The 15,015-nt window shown below is 46.7% G+C and overlaps 1 protein-coding gene across 1 annotated transcript; it reads right to left on the bottom strand.

Annotated features, from left to right (window-relative positions):
* Positions 1 to 3,737: 3,737 nt before the first annotated feature.
* LOC137449140 (2-epi-5-epi-valiolone synthase-like) lies at positions 3,738 to 13,313 on the bottom strand. The gene is made up of 5 exons (XM_068154351.1): positions 13,089 to 13,313; positions 9,139 to 9,772; positions 7,114 to 7,347; positions 6,191 to 6,443; positions 3,738 to 5,162 (listed from the first exon to the last, which is right to left on the bottom strand). The coding sequence occupies exons 1-5, from the start codon at positions 13,256 to 13,258 to the stop codon at positions 5,062 to 5,064; spliced, it is 1,392 nt and encodes a 463-aa protein (XP_068010452.1). The 5' UTR covers positions 13,259 to 13,313; the 3' UTR covers positions 3,738 to 5,061.
* Positions 13,314 to 15,015: the final 1,702 nt, after the last annotated feature.

Raw genomic sequence — 15,015 nt, forward strand, 5'->3', positions numbered from 1 at the left:
AAAAGCAGTTTCTAAAGCAGGTTGCTGCTAATGAAATTATTTCAGAACATGTAAATAATGCAATAATTCCTTGTTCTCTGACCACTGAAGCAATTTTATTCAAACACATCCATGAAGATCCTGCACTGTGGGGAACCCAGCTGGGTCCCGTGTGACTTTCCACTTTTCTCTCTAGAAACAACAAAGAAGATGAGAAGAAATGGCCTCAAGGTGCACCAAGGGAGGTTTAGGTTGGATATTAGAAACTTTTTCACTGAAAGGGTTCTCAAACACTGGAACAGGCTCCCCAGGGAGGTGGTTAAATCCCCTAAAAGATGCAGAAATATGGTGCTGAGGGACGGGGTTTAGCACCAGACTTGGCAGAGATAGAGAATGGCTGGACTTGATGATCTTAAAGGACTTTTCCAACCCAAACAGTTCTGTGATTTTAATACATCGTTGATGGCAACAAGAAAATAAGCAGAGATTTTCAGACCTAATGACCCACTTGGAAAAAAAATAAATGAATACAAGCTGAATAAATGGAAAAGAAATAAATTCATTCTAGACATAAAAAAAACCCACAAAAAGTCCCCCCCAAACCCCCAACAACAAAAAAACCCAAGGCACAATGAGGCGTGTACTAAAAAGTGTCTGTTTTATTAATAACACTTTTCCCCTCCCTCCTTTGCTCTTTTGATGACAAGCGTGGCTGAGGCACACTTCAGCAGACACTGAAGCAATTTAGGTGCTGTCACAAGCCTGCCTTGATACACACCTATTAGTCACACAGCCATTTTATGCTCTTTAGCATATTTTAGTATATAATTAAAAATGGGGCTGTCTGCTACTAAGCAACCAAGCGTGCCAGGGGTTGATTGTATTCTGTCACCCACAGCAGAAAGGGAGGGTAAAAAAATAATAATCATGTGTTCACTTTTCAGTCTTAATTGTGCTCCAGCTCCTTTGATATGTTGTTACACACACACACACATGCTGGTTCCTGAAGATGGAGGCAAAGCCAGTGCCTGGGAATGGCTGGCAGGTGACCTGTCTGATAGCACATCGGTCCTGGATGTTGGGCTCTTGATGTGCACTCGTCTGGGTTCAGTTTGGCTGGACCCTCCTAAGCTGCTGCTTGAGTTTCCCTGGGAGTGGAGTGCCCAAGTATCACTTCATAGACATTATAAAATAAGCAGCTCCAGTTCATGTTTGCATCATGTCTCCTCCATGTAGGTATGTGGGAGCAGAATTCCTGAAGGACACTGACCACTGGGCAGCAACTAATGCTGTGCTTCATTCCTTTCTAGATATTTTAAGGCCAGGCTGGATGTGGCTCTGAGCAACCTGATGTAGTGTGAGGTGTCCCTTCCCATTTTAGGAGGGTTGGAACTAGATGATCCTTAAGGTCCCTTCCAACCCTAACAATTCTGTGATTCTAAAAATGGCCTATCCAGCTCCTGGACAGGTGGTAAACAGCGCCTGAGTGTACCCAGGTGACTGCTGTAAAACCCTGGGAGAGGAGAACCAGAGCTACAGGTCTCCATCCTCAGCTCATCTCCAAGAGGTGGTGTTTCAAGCCACTTGGCTCTTATGTGGAACACCCAAATAAAACGAAGAAGGAACTGAGTAGCTGGTTGGAAAAAGCACTTGAATTTTATTTCCCTCATATGTGCAGAGAGAAAAGTTAGAAATACAGAAAAGGAAGAAAAAAGCAAGAGACAGCTAAAGCAAGGTAGTTACCACTGAAGATCAAGTGAAGTCTCACTGATCATGAAGGCTTCAATCAGTAGGAGAGCTCCAAAATTCCTTCTTACCTCTGAGGTTTTATGCCTTTTCCAATCTCATGTGAATAGAATAAACCAGGTTGGAAGAGACCCTCAAGATCATCACGTCCAACCTATCATCCAACACCACCTAATCAACTAACCCATGTAACCAAGCACCCTGTCAGGTCTGCTCCTGAACACCTCCAGTGATGGTGACTCCACCACCTCCCCAGGCAGCCCATTCCAGTGGGCAATCACTCTCTCTGTGTAAAACTTCCTCCTGACCTCCAGCCTGAACCTCCCCTGGTGCAGCCTGAGACTGTGTCCTCTTGTTCTGGTGCTGGCTGCCTGGGAGAAGAGACCAACCTCTGCCTGTCTACAACCCCCCTTCAGGTAATTGTGAAGAGCAATAAGGTCACCCCTGAGTCTCCTCACGTGGTCACAGTTCCTCACTCAGTACCATGGTTTAGCATGTTTGGCTGGTGTCAGCACTGTTAGTGATGTGTATCAGTCCTCTCTGAGTGTCCTCTCCATCAAAAGACCCAGAAAGCTCTCACACTGAGCCCCAGCTTGCATTGCAACACCCTCGACCATGGAACCTGTGGCCTTGTCTGCTTATCAGCTGCTGTAATCACAGAGCTTGTGGTCTTGTAGATAAGCAGCTACCTTCCTGGAACAACGGTGTGAAAGCACCTCAGGACAAACAATGTCGAGGCAAACATGAAAGAAACAAACTTAACTGCTTACAGGTGGCTAGCACCAGATGGAGCAGGGGCAACATGCACCTCCCCTCCCAGAGGCTCTCAGCACACTGCAATCCAGCACTATTGTTTCAGGGGCTCTTTTCCATGCCTGAAAATTTCAGGTCCTCATCTGGTCTCATGCCACACTCTCCCTTTCTGCTCCAGTGATTTGATGATGATGCAGATGGCTGCCCTGGCAATGCTTTCCCCATTCAGTGCCTGCTGTCAGGAGCAGGCTGAATAAACCTAGGTTTGATGGCCTGGGAAAAGGAGAAAATTTCATTGATTTTTCTCAACCATAGGCTTATTTAACTCAGAGGATGATTTCTGTAGGAAAGTGTGGCTCTGAGGATGTGCTCTGATGCTGTTTGCAGACCCACGAAAGGTCTGCTTGGTAAGATGGTCCCCTCTGTGTGAAACCCTGACATAGAATCAGAATTGTTAGGGTTGGAAGGGATCATCTAGTTCCAGCCCTCCTGCCATGGGCAGGGACCCTTCACACTAGATCAGGTTGCCCAAAGCCACATCCAGCCTGGCCTTAAAAACCTCCAGGGATGAATCTTCTACCATCTCCTTGGGCAACCTGTTCCAGTGTCTTACCACCCTCATGGGGATGAACTTCTTCCTGACATCCAATTTGTATCTACTCATTTCTATTTTTTGTCCATCCCCCCTAGTCCTATCACTCTCTGACACCCTAAAAAGTCCCTCCCCAGCTTTCTTGTAGCCCCCCTTAAGATACTGGAAGGCCACAATTAGGTCCCCTCAGAGCCTTCTCTTCTGCAGACTGAACAGCCCCAACTCCCTCAGTCTGTCCTCACAGGAGAGGAGCTCCAGCCCTCTGATCATCCTCATGGCCCTTCTCCAGACACACTCCAGCACATCCAGACCCTTCCTGTTATATAGGGGCTCCAGAACTGTACTCAGTACTCCAGGTGGGGTCTCACCAGGGTGTCCTGAAGATAGAGCAGCATGTGGCTCTGGAGAAGGGCCAAGGAAATGGTTTTGTGTGCTTTTAGGCTCAAGAGGAAGGGGAATTCATGATGTCAGCTTAATTCCTGACTCCTTCAGTGTCTTTATGTCTCAAGCATGTGAAAACCTAGCACAGCGTGCACTGAGGAATGAGTATTTGACAAGTTTTCCAGTTCTAGCGGCTTTTTTATTACTTCAGGAAAACAGAAGCCAGCACATCAGCAAAAACTGGTATGACATGAGAGGAAAAGAAAAAAGAGCAAACAAAAAATAGTGCTGTAAATAATTGAGAGCTTGTTTGTTGATTGTAATTCCTTTGATTCAACCTCCAGAGAGAAGGATGCCACTGCCTTTACATTTTTCACAGTCAGCATCTGATATATGTCCTGCTCTGAACTTGTCAGGATCTTGAGACATGACACTGAGGCTGCTTGAAAATTATAAACTTGCTTGAAGTCATCTAATTTCTCTTGGTTTTCCCTAGCTGTCCTTTTATACCTGGATAGCAGCATGATGGGAAAGGAGCTGTGGCCAGCCAGGTATGAGGAGGTCCATAGTAGATGCTCTGTGGGGATGCCCAGGGGGTTCTTGTGGTATAGCCTGGAGCTCAGCTTTGTTTATAGGCAACACTGGTGCAACTTGTACCTTATTTGTCATGCTGGTGGCTTGCAGGGGTTACACAGTGGCACCACTGCTATACATTTTGGCAGCAAGAGGAGTCTTGCCAGCACATCTTCGGCATCTGAGTCCCAAGTCATAGGACTGCCATGGTGTGAAGATGTGTCTCCCATTGTGCTTTGCAGCATCAGTATCTACCGATCTGCAGCTACAAGGTGATGCCTGCAATGGGAGCGTGTCATTCTCTTATGCTGGGAACAAAGGCTGGCAGCAAAGTTTCTTGTTTTGCTAGTTTGAATGAGCTGAAAATAAGGAGAACTCAGAATGCCCAAAGCAGTGAAGGAGATATCCTGCTTCAAAGATTTTTATGTAGCATGGAGATTTTGTGTGCTGCTTGTCAAGATGCTTCAGTTCTTTTACATGGTCTATGAGCTTGATACACCTACTGATTTCAGGGGTCCAGCAGCAAGCAATGGTGGGACAGTGCTGTGCAAGGCCATGGCAGTCCCCAGGGTGGAGGAACCAGATGAGAGAATAAATGTCCCTCTCTTTCTCCCAAAGGACACAGCTTGCTATGAACTATGCTATGGGCAGTTGGTATTTTCACTCCTGAGTGATCATTTCTTGAGCACTACTCAGGTCTAATGTATTCCCTTTCAAACAGAACAAACAGAATAGAATAAACCAGGTTGGAAGAGACTTTCAAGATCATCGTGTCCAACCCATCTAATCAACTAAACCATGACACCAAGCACCCCATCAAGACTCCTAAACACCTCCAGTGATGGCGTAAATCAAGGTAAATCAGGGTAAATCAAGTCAGGTGGCAATATTCATGCTGTTCCATGCAGCTCTGATGTGTATGTGGTTTCACAGGTGCTGCTGTATTTATCTTGTCTACAATTCAGTCCTGCCCACTAACTTACAATGCTGAACAGCTCCGTGCAAGGGGCAGGACCATCAGCTTGGTCTTGCAGCTCTCAAAAGGCAGCTGGGTCTTCTTCCAGGACTGTCCTGCAGTCCCTGACCCACAGCTTATACGCTCTTTCCAAGGTCTCCTCACTAGTGTCATTGAATATCTCTGCAAAAACAAGACCTGCAGTTATTTGGGCAGCTAGAGAAGCATCTCCTGCTCACATACACTAACTCGCTAGGTGGGAGAGTAGCTCCTCTGAACAGTTTATGATAGTCTGTTTTCTTGTGTGTAGGGACTGAGCTACATGGAAATACTCTGGATGGCTGCTAGTCCCATGCACTGCTTCTGTGTTACGGATTGAGGGGGGTGGTGTGGTATATTTAGTCATCTAAAGTAAGAGGTGTTTCACCCCAGGTGCTGAGCAGGTGTGATTTGGTTTTCAGGTATTGGTTCTAGATAGAATATCACATTGCATTTCTTTTGCCAAGGACTATCTCACAAAGTAATTGTCTCTTTGACACAGTTGGTCTGCCTGCCAGAGCACTGCATTGAGACTGTCAGTTTGCAACCACATTTGTAGAGTGAATTCATCAATCATAATGCAATTAATTAACCTCAATCCTTAATGAAGTTCTGGTCTCTGGAGAAGGAGACTTCACAGCCTCCCTGGACAGCCTGGCCCAATGCTTCAGCACTGCCACAGCAAAGAAGTTTTTCTTCATGTCTACAGGGAACTTCTTGCATTCTGGCTTATGCTTGTTGGCCCTTTTCCTGTCACCAGGCAGCACTGTAAAGAATCTGGCCCCATTCTCTTGACCAACACTCACCCTTTAGTTATTGATCAACATTGAAAAGATCCCCTCTCAGTCTGCTTCTCTCCAAGCTAAACAGCCCTAGGTCTGTCAGCCTTTCTTCATCAGGGTGTGCTTCATTCCCCCAGTCACCGCCCACAACCCTTCACTGGATGCTCTCCAGTAGATTCTTGTCTTGTTTTGAACTGGAGAGCCCAGAACTGGTCACAGTGCTCCAGATGTTAAGAAATGTTCAGAGATGTCAAGAAAAGCACAACTGAAATCAGAAATGCCCAACTGCAGAACTACAGAAGATGGTTTGCAGCATGACACTGTGCCAGAATGCACACTGTCCCCCAGGCTCCCATTCCTGCGGCTGCCTGGTGTCCCTCACCACAATACCTGCTGTGCCAAGGCCCGTGGGGAGAGGCATCCGGGTCTGTCCCCCGCTGTGCTTCAAGCGCTCCATCAGGGCTTTCTTGATGAGGGACCAGCTGCAGCCACCATGCCAGACTGGCAGCTCCAGGCCTCTCATGCACTGGATGATCTGTTCCTTCTCCTGGGTGGTGATGAGCCCCCGCACGTAGGCGACGTACGTCATGAATGCCATGTCGATGTTCACAGCTTCTCCGTGCATCAGTGACGGCAGAACCCTCTGAAACACAGCAAAAGTGGGTGGGGGGAAAGGTTTGGGATGACAACTAGTAAATAAGTAATTTATTTTTATTTTTCCCCTAAACATATTCCTGAAAATTGACATTTGGTTCTCAGCAGTAGAAGCATTTGCTGGATGTTAGCAGCTTGTGATTTATGGGTTGCAGAGGATGATCTCTTTTACAGGTGATTAACTGCATCTAGAATCTCTCTTAGGGATCCAGAATCAAATTTTTCTTCAAATCACTGATGAGGACCACCATGGGATGGAGGGGAGAGCTCCAAAGTTTGCATAAGGTCTAGTCCTCCCCTCCTTATTCCTCAGTGACAATTTCTCCCCAGTAATACAGGCTATGGTCTCCAGTCCTTTGTGCTGCTGTTGCTCCTGTTGGTGGTATCTAATCACTGAAATCTGTGTTTGTACTTTGGTAAATGCCTGGTAAGAAGCAATAACTGTGTTTTGAGCAGGGGAAATGTCTGGAGGGGTGGGAAGATGGGACAGGGAAAGGAGTCTCTTTATCCAACAGGACCAGGCTGGGTGTGTTGAGTGGTCTGAAGTAGCATGCAGATCTGGAGCTTGGCTCAGCTCCTTCTGCACAAATGTTTCATGCTGTTGACAGATAACTTTTTCCTTTTTAAACAGATGTTGACATGTAAAGCCTGTCACTCACCATTTCCAGCTCTGGGCTTATAACATGACCAAAATCAACCAGTCTGTCCAGGTCATCCTCCCAGAGATTGGGAGCCAGCTCTTCCAGCATGGTTTCAATGGCAATCCTGGTAGTCTGCAGTGCAGCATCCCTATGATCAGCAGAGCCACTGTAGGACTGGAACTTGGTGTCCAACAGGTATTTCCCATGGCTCTTGAGCAGGTCAAACAGCCCTTTGTGTTTCATGAGTGCCATCTAGGGTAGAACAGAAGTAGTAATTAAGGATAATTATATTGATCCTCATATGTGCTGTTGGAAACTTGACTGGACTGTAATGCCATGGTATACACTAGCAGAGAAATGCCTAAGCACTTGGTACCTGGGCAAGCTCTGCCCCTGTAAGATGCAAAAACATTCTGTAGACAGTGTCTAGCTGATGTGTGTATGGGATTATAGGAGTAAGGAGGATACAGTAGTTTGCTGCCTCTAGAAGATGTGACCTGGTGGTGTTACACCTGTTGTCAGCTATGGTAAGCGAAGATACATGCAAAGGCAGTATAAAATTGCCTAGCTGGGCTCTGGTAAGCTGGCAGAGATGGTGGGAGCGCTGATGGGCAAGTTCCCTTGCTACTGGGCAACCCTGACCATGCTGCGAGCTTGCTGCATGCTTCAGTGACCCCACAGATGGTTTGTAATGAGCTTTGGCTATTTGTGTGCCTGGCAAGGAACTCAAAAATGAGTGGTGGCCATCCCTGGGAGAGGGACTGAATGATGAACATTCCCAGTACAATCTAATCCTTGGCATTGCTCTTTGGGGAAGGGAAGGTGGGGAGACAGTGCCACATGGGCAATGAGATGATCCAGAAAAGGTTTCACCCTCTGACTTGGGCATTAGTCCCCTCCTGCAGTGGGGAATGATGACCTATGGGTTTTCAGGTGCCTGCCAGAGACCTCCATATATCCTGGGCAGTTCCCACTATGCAAGCACTGGAAAATGCTCCTTATGAGTTCATATCTAATACATTTTAATAGCTTAAACTCTGCTTTATCAAAAGTTTTTAAAGCTCTTCAGGCATAAAACCATTTACTGTGCAGTTCCCAGGTAATTTTAGAAGTAGAATTTGCCTCACAGGAGATTGATTGACCACACTCAGCATACCCATGAGGTAGGTGCAAATTATCTTGCAGGTTATTAATCCCCAGTATAATGAAGTTCAAATTCTCTGCTAGCAGCTCATTTTAGAGAGCTACAGATGAACCTCAAAGGGAAGATGCTCTCTTCCCTGGTTGTGCTGTCTGGCCTTGAGTTTTGAAGTTTACTCTGCAGGGTTGGCACTAAGATCTGTGTGTAAGGGATATTCTAACAAGTTTAGCAGCTGTAAATAAATAAATATATGTAGGCACAAGCAGAGTTTGAAGTCCCCATGAAGCCCTGATGGCCCACGCTTAGAATAGAAATGACTGAAGACTGGAAGGGAACAGAGATCTACTCCAACTTCCCTGTCATGGGCAGGGACACCTCTCAAATGGACTCTGCTGCTCTAGACCTCATCCAACCTGGCCTTGAACTTCCCCAGGGAGGAGGCATCCACAACCTCCCTAGGCAGCCTATGCCAGAGGCTCACCACCCTGATGCCATGGATGCCAATGGACATCTTACCAGCATTGTGGCCTTTCAATACCTAAAGGGGACTTACAAGAAAGATTGGCACAGACTTTTTAGCAAGGCCTGTTGTGACAGGGCAAGGGGTAGCTGTTTAAACTAGAAAAGGGTGGATTTAGACTGGATGCAAGGAAATGCAAGGATGCATTTTTGACATTGAGGGTGGTGAAACAGTAACAGATTGCCCAGAGAAGTGGTAGATGCTCCACCCCTGGAAACATTCATGCTTCTGTTGGATAGAGCACTGGGCAACCTGACCTAGTTCCACCCTGGCTCATTGCAGGAGTGTTAGGCTAGATGACCTTTAATGGTCCCTTCTAACCCAAGCCACTCTCTAATTCTGTCATTTCAGATTTGAAAACTGCAGCTGCAAAAGTTCCTACCTTCAAAATTTCCCCCAGGCCGTTGGAGATGTGTCGCCGAGGAACGCTCTGGATGAAGGATCTATCCAGGAAGCTGGCTGCTGGGGGGGTGTAACCCCCGAGCTTGTTCTTGCACTGCAGGAAATTCACCCCGTTCTTTGCCCCCACGCTGGCATCAACGTAGGAGAGGAGGGTCGTGGGGACCCGGATGTAAGGGGTACGTCTTCTGTAGAGTGACGCTGCTAGACCGACGATGTCCAGGCAGACCCCTCCTCCGATGGCCACGATGGGCTCCGTTCGCCTGTCAAGGCTGAAGTGCTGCACTTCTTGCAGGATGTTCAAGACCAGGTCCATGGATTTTGTTTCTTCAGTGGTAGGCAGGGCAAGGATTTTGTGCTGAACGTTGTTCTCTTCAAAGTATTCTCTGACTTTGGAACCGTAAAGTTCGTTGACGACTTCGTCTATGACGATAAAGCGCCTCAGCTTCCTTTTGCTACTGGTGGCTAGCTCTAGTTGCTGGGGGTCAGTAATGTGACCCCAGAGCAGAGTAGTGTTGGAGGGATCCAGGATATTGTATGTTTCTACCACTTTGTAGCAAAAATAGATGGGAGCTTCAATTGTCCAGGAAATCCCACCTTCAGAGATGCATTCACCTCTAGCAAGGAGAGAAAACATGGTTTGAAATCATTGGATTCCTCCTCTGTGCTTTACATGTCTGAACAACCTCAAGGATGTAGGTGGGAGTGGGGAATGTGAGGTCTCCTGCCTATGCACTGACAAAATGTGGGGCTGTAAGGGTGTGATGTGTGTCCTGGACATCAGGGCTCAATGCCTTTGGCACTGGAGAAACTCTCTCACAATTTAGTGGATGGTCAAATGGCTTAGTTGCTGCATGGTAATGACAAAACAGAGAGCAAGAAGGGCTGGAGGAACAAACCATTTCCCATTAACCAATGAACCAACAGAAAACCCCAGACTGGTCATCTCAGCTTCCCAGAAGGGAGGTGGAGCGGATCCAGAGGAGGGCCAAGAGGCTCGTGAGGGGTCTGGAGGGAAAGTCATATGAGGAAAGGCTGAGGAAGCTGGGGCTGTTTGACCTGGAGAAGAGGAGATTTAGAAGGGACCTTATCACTCTCTACAAATACTTGAAGTTGTAGTCAGGTGGGGGTCAGGCTCTTCTCCTAGGCAGCTAGTGACAGGACAAGAGGGTATGGTATGAAGCTGAGCCCAGGGGAGGTTTAGGTTGGATATTAGGAAGCACTTCCTCACAGAAAGGCTGATTAGGCTCTGGGATGGACTGCCCAAGGAGGTGGTGGAGTCACCATCACTGGAGGTCTTTAAGAAATGATTGGATGTAGCACTTGGTGGCATGGTTTAGCTGATGTTGTGCTGTTAGGTCATTAGCTGGACTTGATGATCTCAGAGGTCTTTTCTAGCCTCAATAATTCTGTGATTCTGTGGAAAGAGATCACCAAAACTTTCCAAAGTATTTATGAAGGAGCTACCCTCTGGCCAGTGTCTCTGGGTGATGTGACTTGACCTATTCCTGTCTCTCTGCACACAGCCACACACACAGACAGGCACAATAGTGCCTCTGCAGTCCTTCAGAGGATCTCATCAAAAAGTGGACCTCTTTACCTCAAAGCATTCATGGCAGAAACAAGAAGTGCTCCCAGGTAGTTAAAATAAAAGAGCAATTACTTGAGAGCTGGGAAAGGTTTCCGTAGTGGAATTTGAAAGGATAAATAGAAGCCTACAAAGCTGGCACGTAGTATCCTTGTAAACCAGTGTGGAGCACAGCCCTGCAACCCAGGTATTGCTTCTCCTGATGGGAAGGGTGGGCAGCTGAAAACAAGTGGCTTGTTCAGGTTGTTGGGAATCAGGAAAGGATTGAGTCTGGTCTTGTGTTTTTCTTTCCTCTTTTTTTTTTTTTTTTAAAGACAGAGCAAACCTGTAAGTTGTATTTTAAATAAGATCTCTTCTTGAGCTACAGTTGGGTAAAAGTTCAAAGGTTCTGTGAACCTTCGTTCTGGTTTTGAGTGAGCAGATGTCTCAGTGATTAATCAACTTTCTCTACATGCCTCATTTCCACATGCCTGAGCTTTCTCTTATAGGTCTACATAGGTGTTTCTCTGCCTTCTTTACCAAATTGCCTCTAAATCTGGCCCTAACGCTTTGTCAAAGACAGCCAGTGGGGTTTAGGCCTTCCAGAGAACTACATGAAGTACTAAAACAAAAAAAACCCCAAACCCCAGAACCCACAAGCAACCAAAACCAACAACAAAACCAAAACACGCCCTCCCCCCCCAACATCATTATGTACATTGCACTGCACCAAAGCTATACCTTATAGCTGTACATTATGTGTGTGTGCATCCATCTCTGGCATATGACCCTTGTGAGAGACAGGATGGTTTTGAATGTTACAATGGTGGAGTCAGCTTTGGGTGCCAGACAGCACAAGTAGCACCCATTGTAATTCCTCTGCTATACAAGCACAGGTAGTGAATTTGAGGCTGAATGTGCCCTTGTTGAAGCCTGTGTCAGCTGAGGACTTCTCTGGGTGAGCTCTGGGCCCTCATCCTGCTGTTGATTAGGGTACAGCAGATTGCCTTTGGTTCTGCTAAAGTCCTGTTCTATCTGCTGCAGCTCTGCCTGAGCTCTGCTTGTGCTCAGCCATAGTCCATGGTCAGCTGCCGTAGAGATCCCTCTGACTTGGCTAAGAGCTAGGTTAGGCTTGTGACATAAAACCTGAATATGACAAATACTAGAAACCTCCTGACATCTAAAACACAGTTGTATGAAGGAAGGCCTGTGTTGCAAATGGGGCTGCCTGTGCTCAGGAAAAGGAGCATCCTGCCATTAAAGAAAAATTAACTGGAGAGATGTAATATCAGCAACAAGCTGTATGTATCCCTGGGGGAAATTTCTCTCTCCCCTCTCTCTGAAGCAGTATTAGATGATTTCTACAGTTTGAGAGTGACCTACTGTGTTGATTTAACCCATCTAGGCATTTCATTTGACTGAAACCATCTCTATAAACTCATCCTTCTCCTATGCCTGCGCCTGAGCTCTTGCACTCAATGAATTCCTGCACAGACAGGGGAAGAAAAAAAAGGTCAAGAACTTGCTGCATAAGCATTACAGAAGATGTAAGAAATTACCCATCTACCCAAATTGAGGCTGTGGATAATCATAGAATTGTTAGGGTTGGAAGGGACCTCAAGGATCATCTAGTTCCAATAGGGACACCTCACACTAGAGCAGGTTGCTCAGAATCACACCCAGTCTGGCTTCAAAAACCTCCAGGGATGAGGCTTCTAGTTGTTCCAGTGTCTCACCACCCTCATGGTGAAGAACTTCTTCCTAACATGCAATCTGAATCTACCCATTTCTAGTTTTGCTCCATTCCCCTAGTCCTATCACTACTTGGCACCCTAAAAAGTCCCTACCCAGCTTTTTTGTAGGCACCCTTAAGATACTGGAAGGCCACAATTTGGTCCCCTCCCCTTTCTCTTCTCTAGACTGAACAGCCCAAACTTCCTCAGTCTGTCCTCATAGGAGGGGAGCTCCAGCCCTATAATCATCCTTATGGCCCTTCTCTGGACACACTCCAGCACCTCCAGATCCTTTCTGTAATAGGGGCATCCAGAATTAGACACAGTACTCCAGGTGGGGTCTCACCAGAGCAGAGTAGAGGGGGAGAATCACCTCCCTCAACGTGCTGGCCATGTTTCTCTTGATGCATCCAGGTCATGCCAAGGAGAACAGCAAATCCCTGCACTGCCACCTTGCATGCATTTTGAAGGCCACTTTGGTAGGGAGGTACAGGAAACGGTGTGTTTGAGTCACAGTGGCACACAAGATGTTTTTTTTCCATCTGAAATGAGTCCCACCAGGCAGACCACAGCTGGGCCAGCCAGAGACATCCATCTCAGCTACCAATGAAAAAGATGGGCTCCTGTACTTACATTTTTGCTTCGGAGAGGGTCATCTTGTCCTCGCCATCAGAAAGAGCTTCTCCTTTCTTGATGCGGCACCACGTGCTCTTGACTCTCACCAGCTGGAAGTCTGTCTGCTGGGGTTCCTGGGGCATCGTGGTCAGGGCCACTGGAGCAAAGACTTCTCCTGACAACGGCATGTTTCCAGAAGGTAAAAATCTCCCTGTTCAGAGATCTCCTGTAACCGGGTGCTTTTGAGGTGCTTTTTAAAGGTTCCAGCTGACCAGGCCTTGGAAGGGGAGGTCTTGTCTCCACGGGGGAGAACAATTACAAAATTAGGATTATCTAAGCTGGGATGCATGGTAGGGGTGGTAGGAGCATTTAAAGACACGTGCAGGTACCAGGATGGAGTTGTGTAATCAGCTGGTTTTGTAATGCTGAAGAAGAACAATGGGAGTGCATACATCAACTTCCAACATGATGCCCTACAGCAAATTTAAAGTTATGAAAGGCAATTTGTGTGATTCTCCAAGACATTCAGGAACCTCCTTTGCTTTGTGGAGCCTCTGATCTGTCTCTGGCTCTAATCCACTCCTATGGGGTGAGACAGGAGCAAGAGCATAGCGGCAGGACTGACAAGGGCTGTTAAAACCTCTTTTGAACTCCCATGTCTGGGATTCTCTTGTGCTGAGAAAGGGAAGAATTTTTCATTGTTGTTTGCAGCTTTTGTGGTGGGTTTATCTCCTGGGAGATGAGCTGAATTTTGCCCAGCCTGTGGGACTCTGAGATGATGAGGTTTCCCTGCAGTGGAGTCATTTCAGGATCAGCAGTGTGGTCTAGGCTGTGGTATCTGAGCCTTGATGACTGTGCCTCTTGAGTTCCGTGCTTTCCTGCAGTTGTCACCTATTTGGTTGTTTTATGACCATGCTAGATCCCTACCCATGTACCCATGTACATGTACCCATGTAGACTCCATTGCACTGATCCAAAGGCACATTGATCCTATGGGGTGGGTTCCGCCCAGGTTCAGACCCCTGCCAAGAGGCAATCGAATGGTGGGGAAACTATGCTGCCAGTGGTGGCTGACACCCTGCTTACCACATGACAGAGGGATGCATCATTCACTTTTCTATATGATCTTCCAACTGGCTTTTTGGAGGGCCCCAGGCTCAGCTTGCCATGCCAAACTTTGGCATACAGCTCTGTGTGCTGAACACAGGGGAAGATCTTCCTTTGATTTCACCAGCAGTGCCTGAAGGTAAAAGTTTCTTTGCTGCCTTCTTGCCTTCTGAAAGCTGTCCTTGTTCAGACACAAAGATCAAGAAAACCAAACCCAGGCATAAAAGCAGAGGCAACAAAAAGGGGGTTCTTCAAGAGCCCATCAGCCAACAGCTACCAAAATCAGGCATGAAAGCAGAGGGAGGAAAAATGTGGTTCTTCAAGAGCCCATTGGAGAAGACCACGTAATTGCACCAAAGGCTTAATTGCAGCCAAGCTTACATAGCAACCTACATTTATCTTCAAATCAATCTGGGGAGAAAGCAACAAGAATAAATTCTAAAGCCATGTAGCCCTGTTCCACATAAGGTAATAAATCCTAACTTCTAATTCTTACTCCTTGCTTCTTTTCTGGATGGCAAAGTGCTTTGCAAAGAGGAGAGACAGTCATCCCCATTTTGCAGAAGAGGAAAATGGAATCAGCAGAGGACAAGCAACTTGCCCAAAGTCACCTCCAGAGCTAGTGGAGGGTGCATTAGATGGCATACTAAAACATCTAGCCTGTTTACTAAACACTCCTCTGAAATTTTAACTCCCAGTCCAAACACAATTTGGTTTGCTTTCCACAGGGACTGCAGGTCTAATGCAGTTTGTTGTTTACTAAATCATAAGCTGGAGCAATCTTCAGTATGCAAGGAGGTCTGTCCCTTTTGTCTTGTTTGTTTGTTTTGACTAATAG

Source organism: Melanerpes formicivorus, unplaced genomic scaffold (genome assembly GCF_026170545.1).
Source record: "Melanerpes formicivorus ecotype bairdi unplaced genomic scaffold, bMelFor1.0.p_v2 SCAF_28, whole genome shotgun sequence".
NCBI classification, from domain to species: Eukaryota; Metazoa; Chordata; class Aves; order Piciformes; family Picidae; genus Melanerpes; species Melanerpes formicivorus.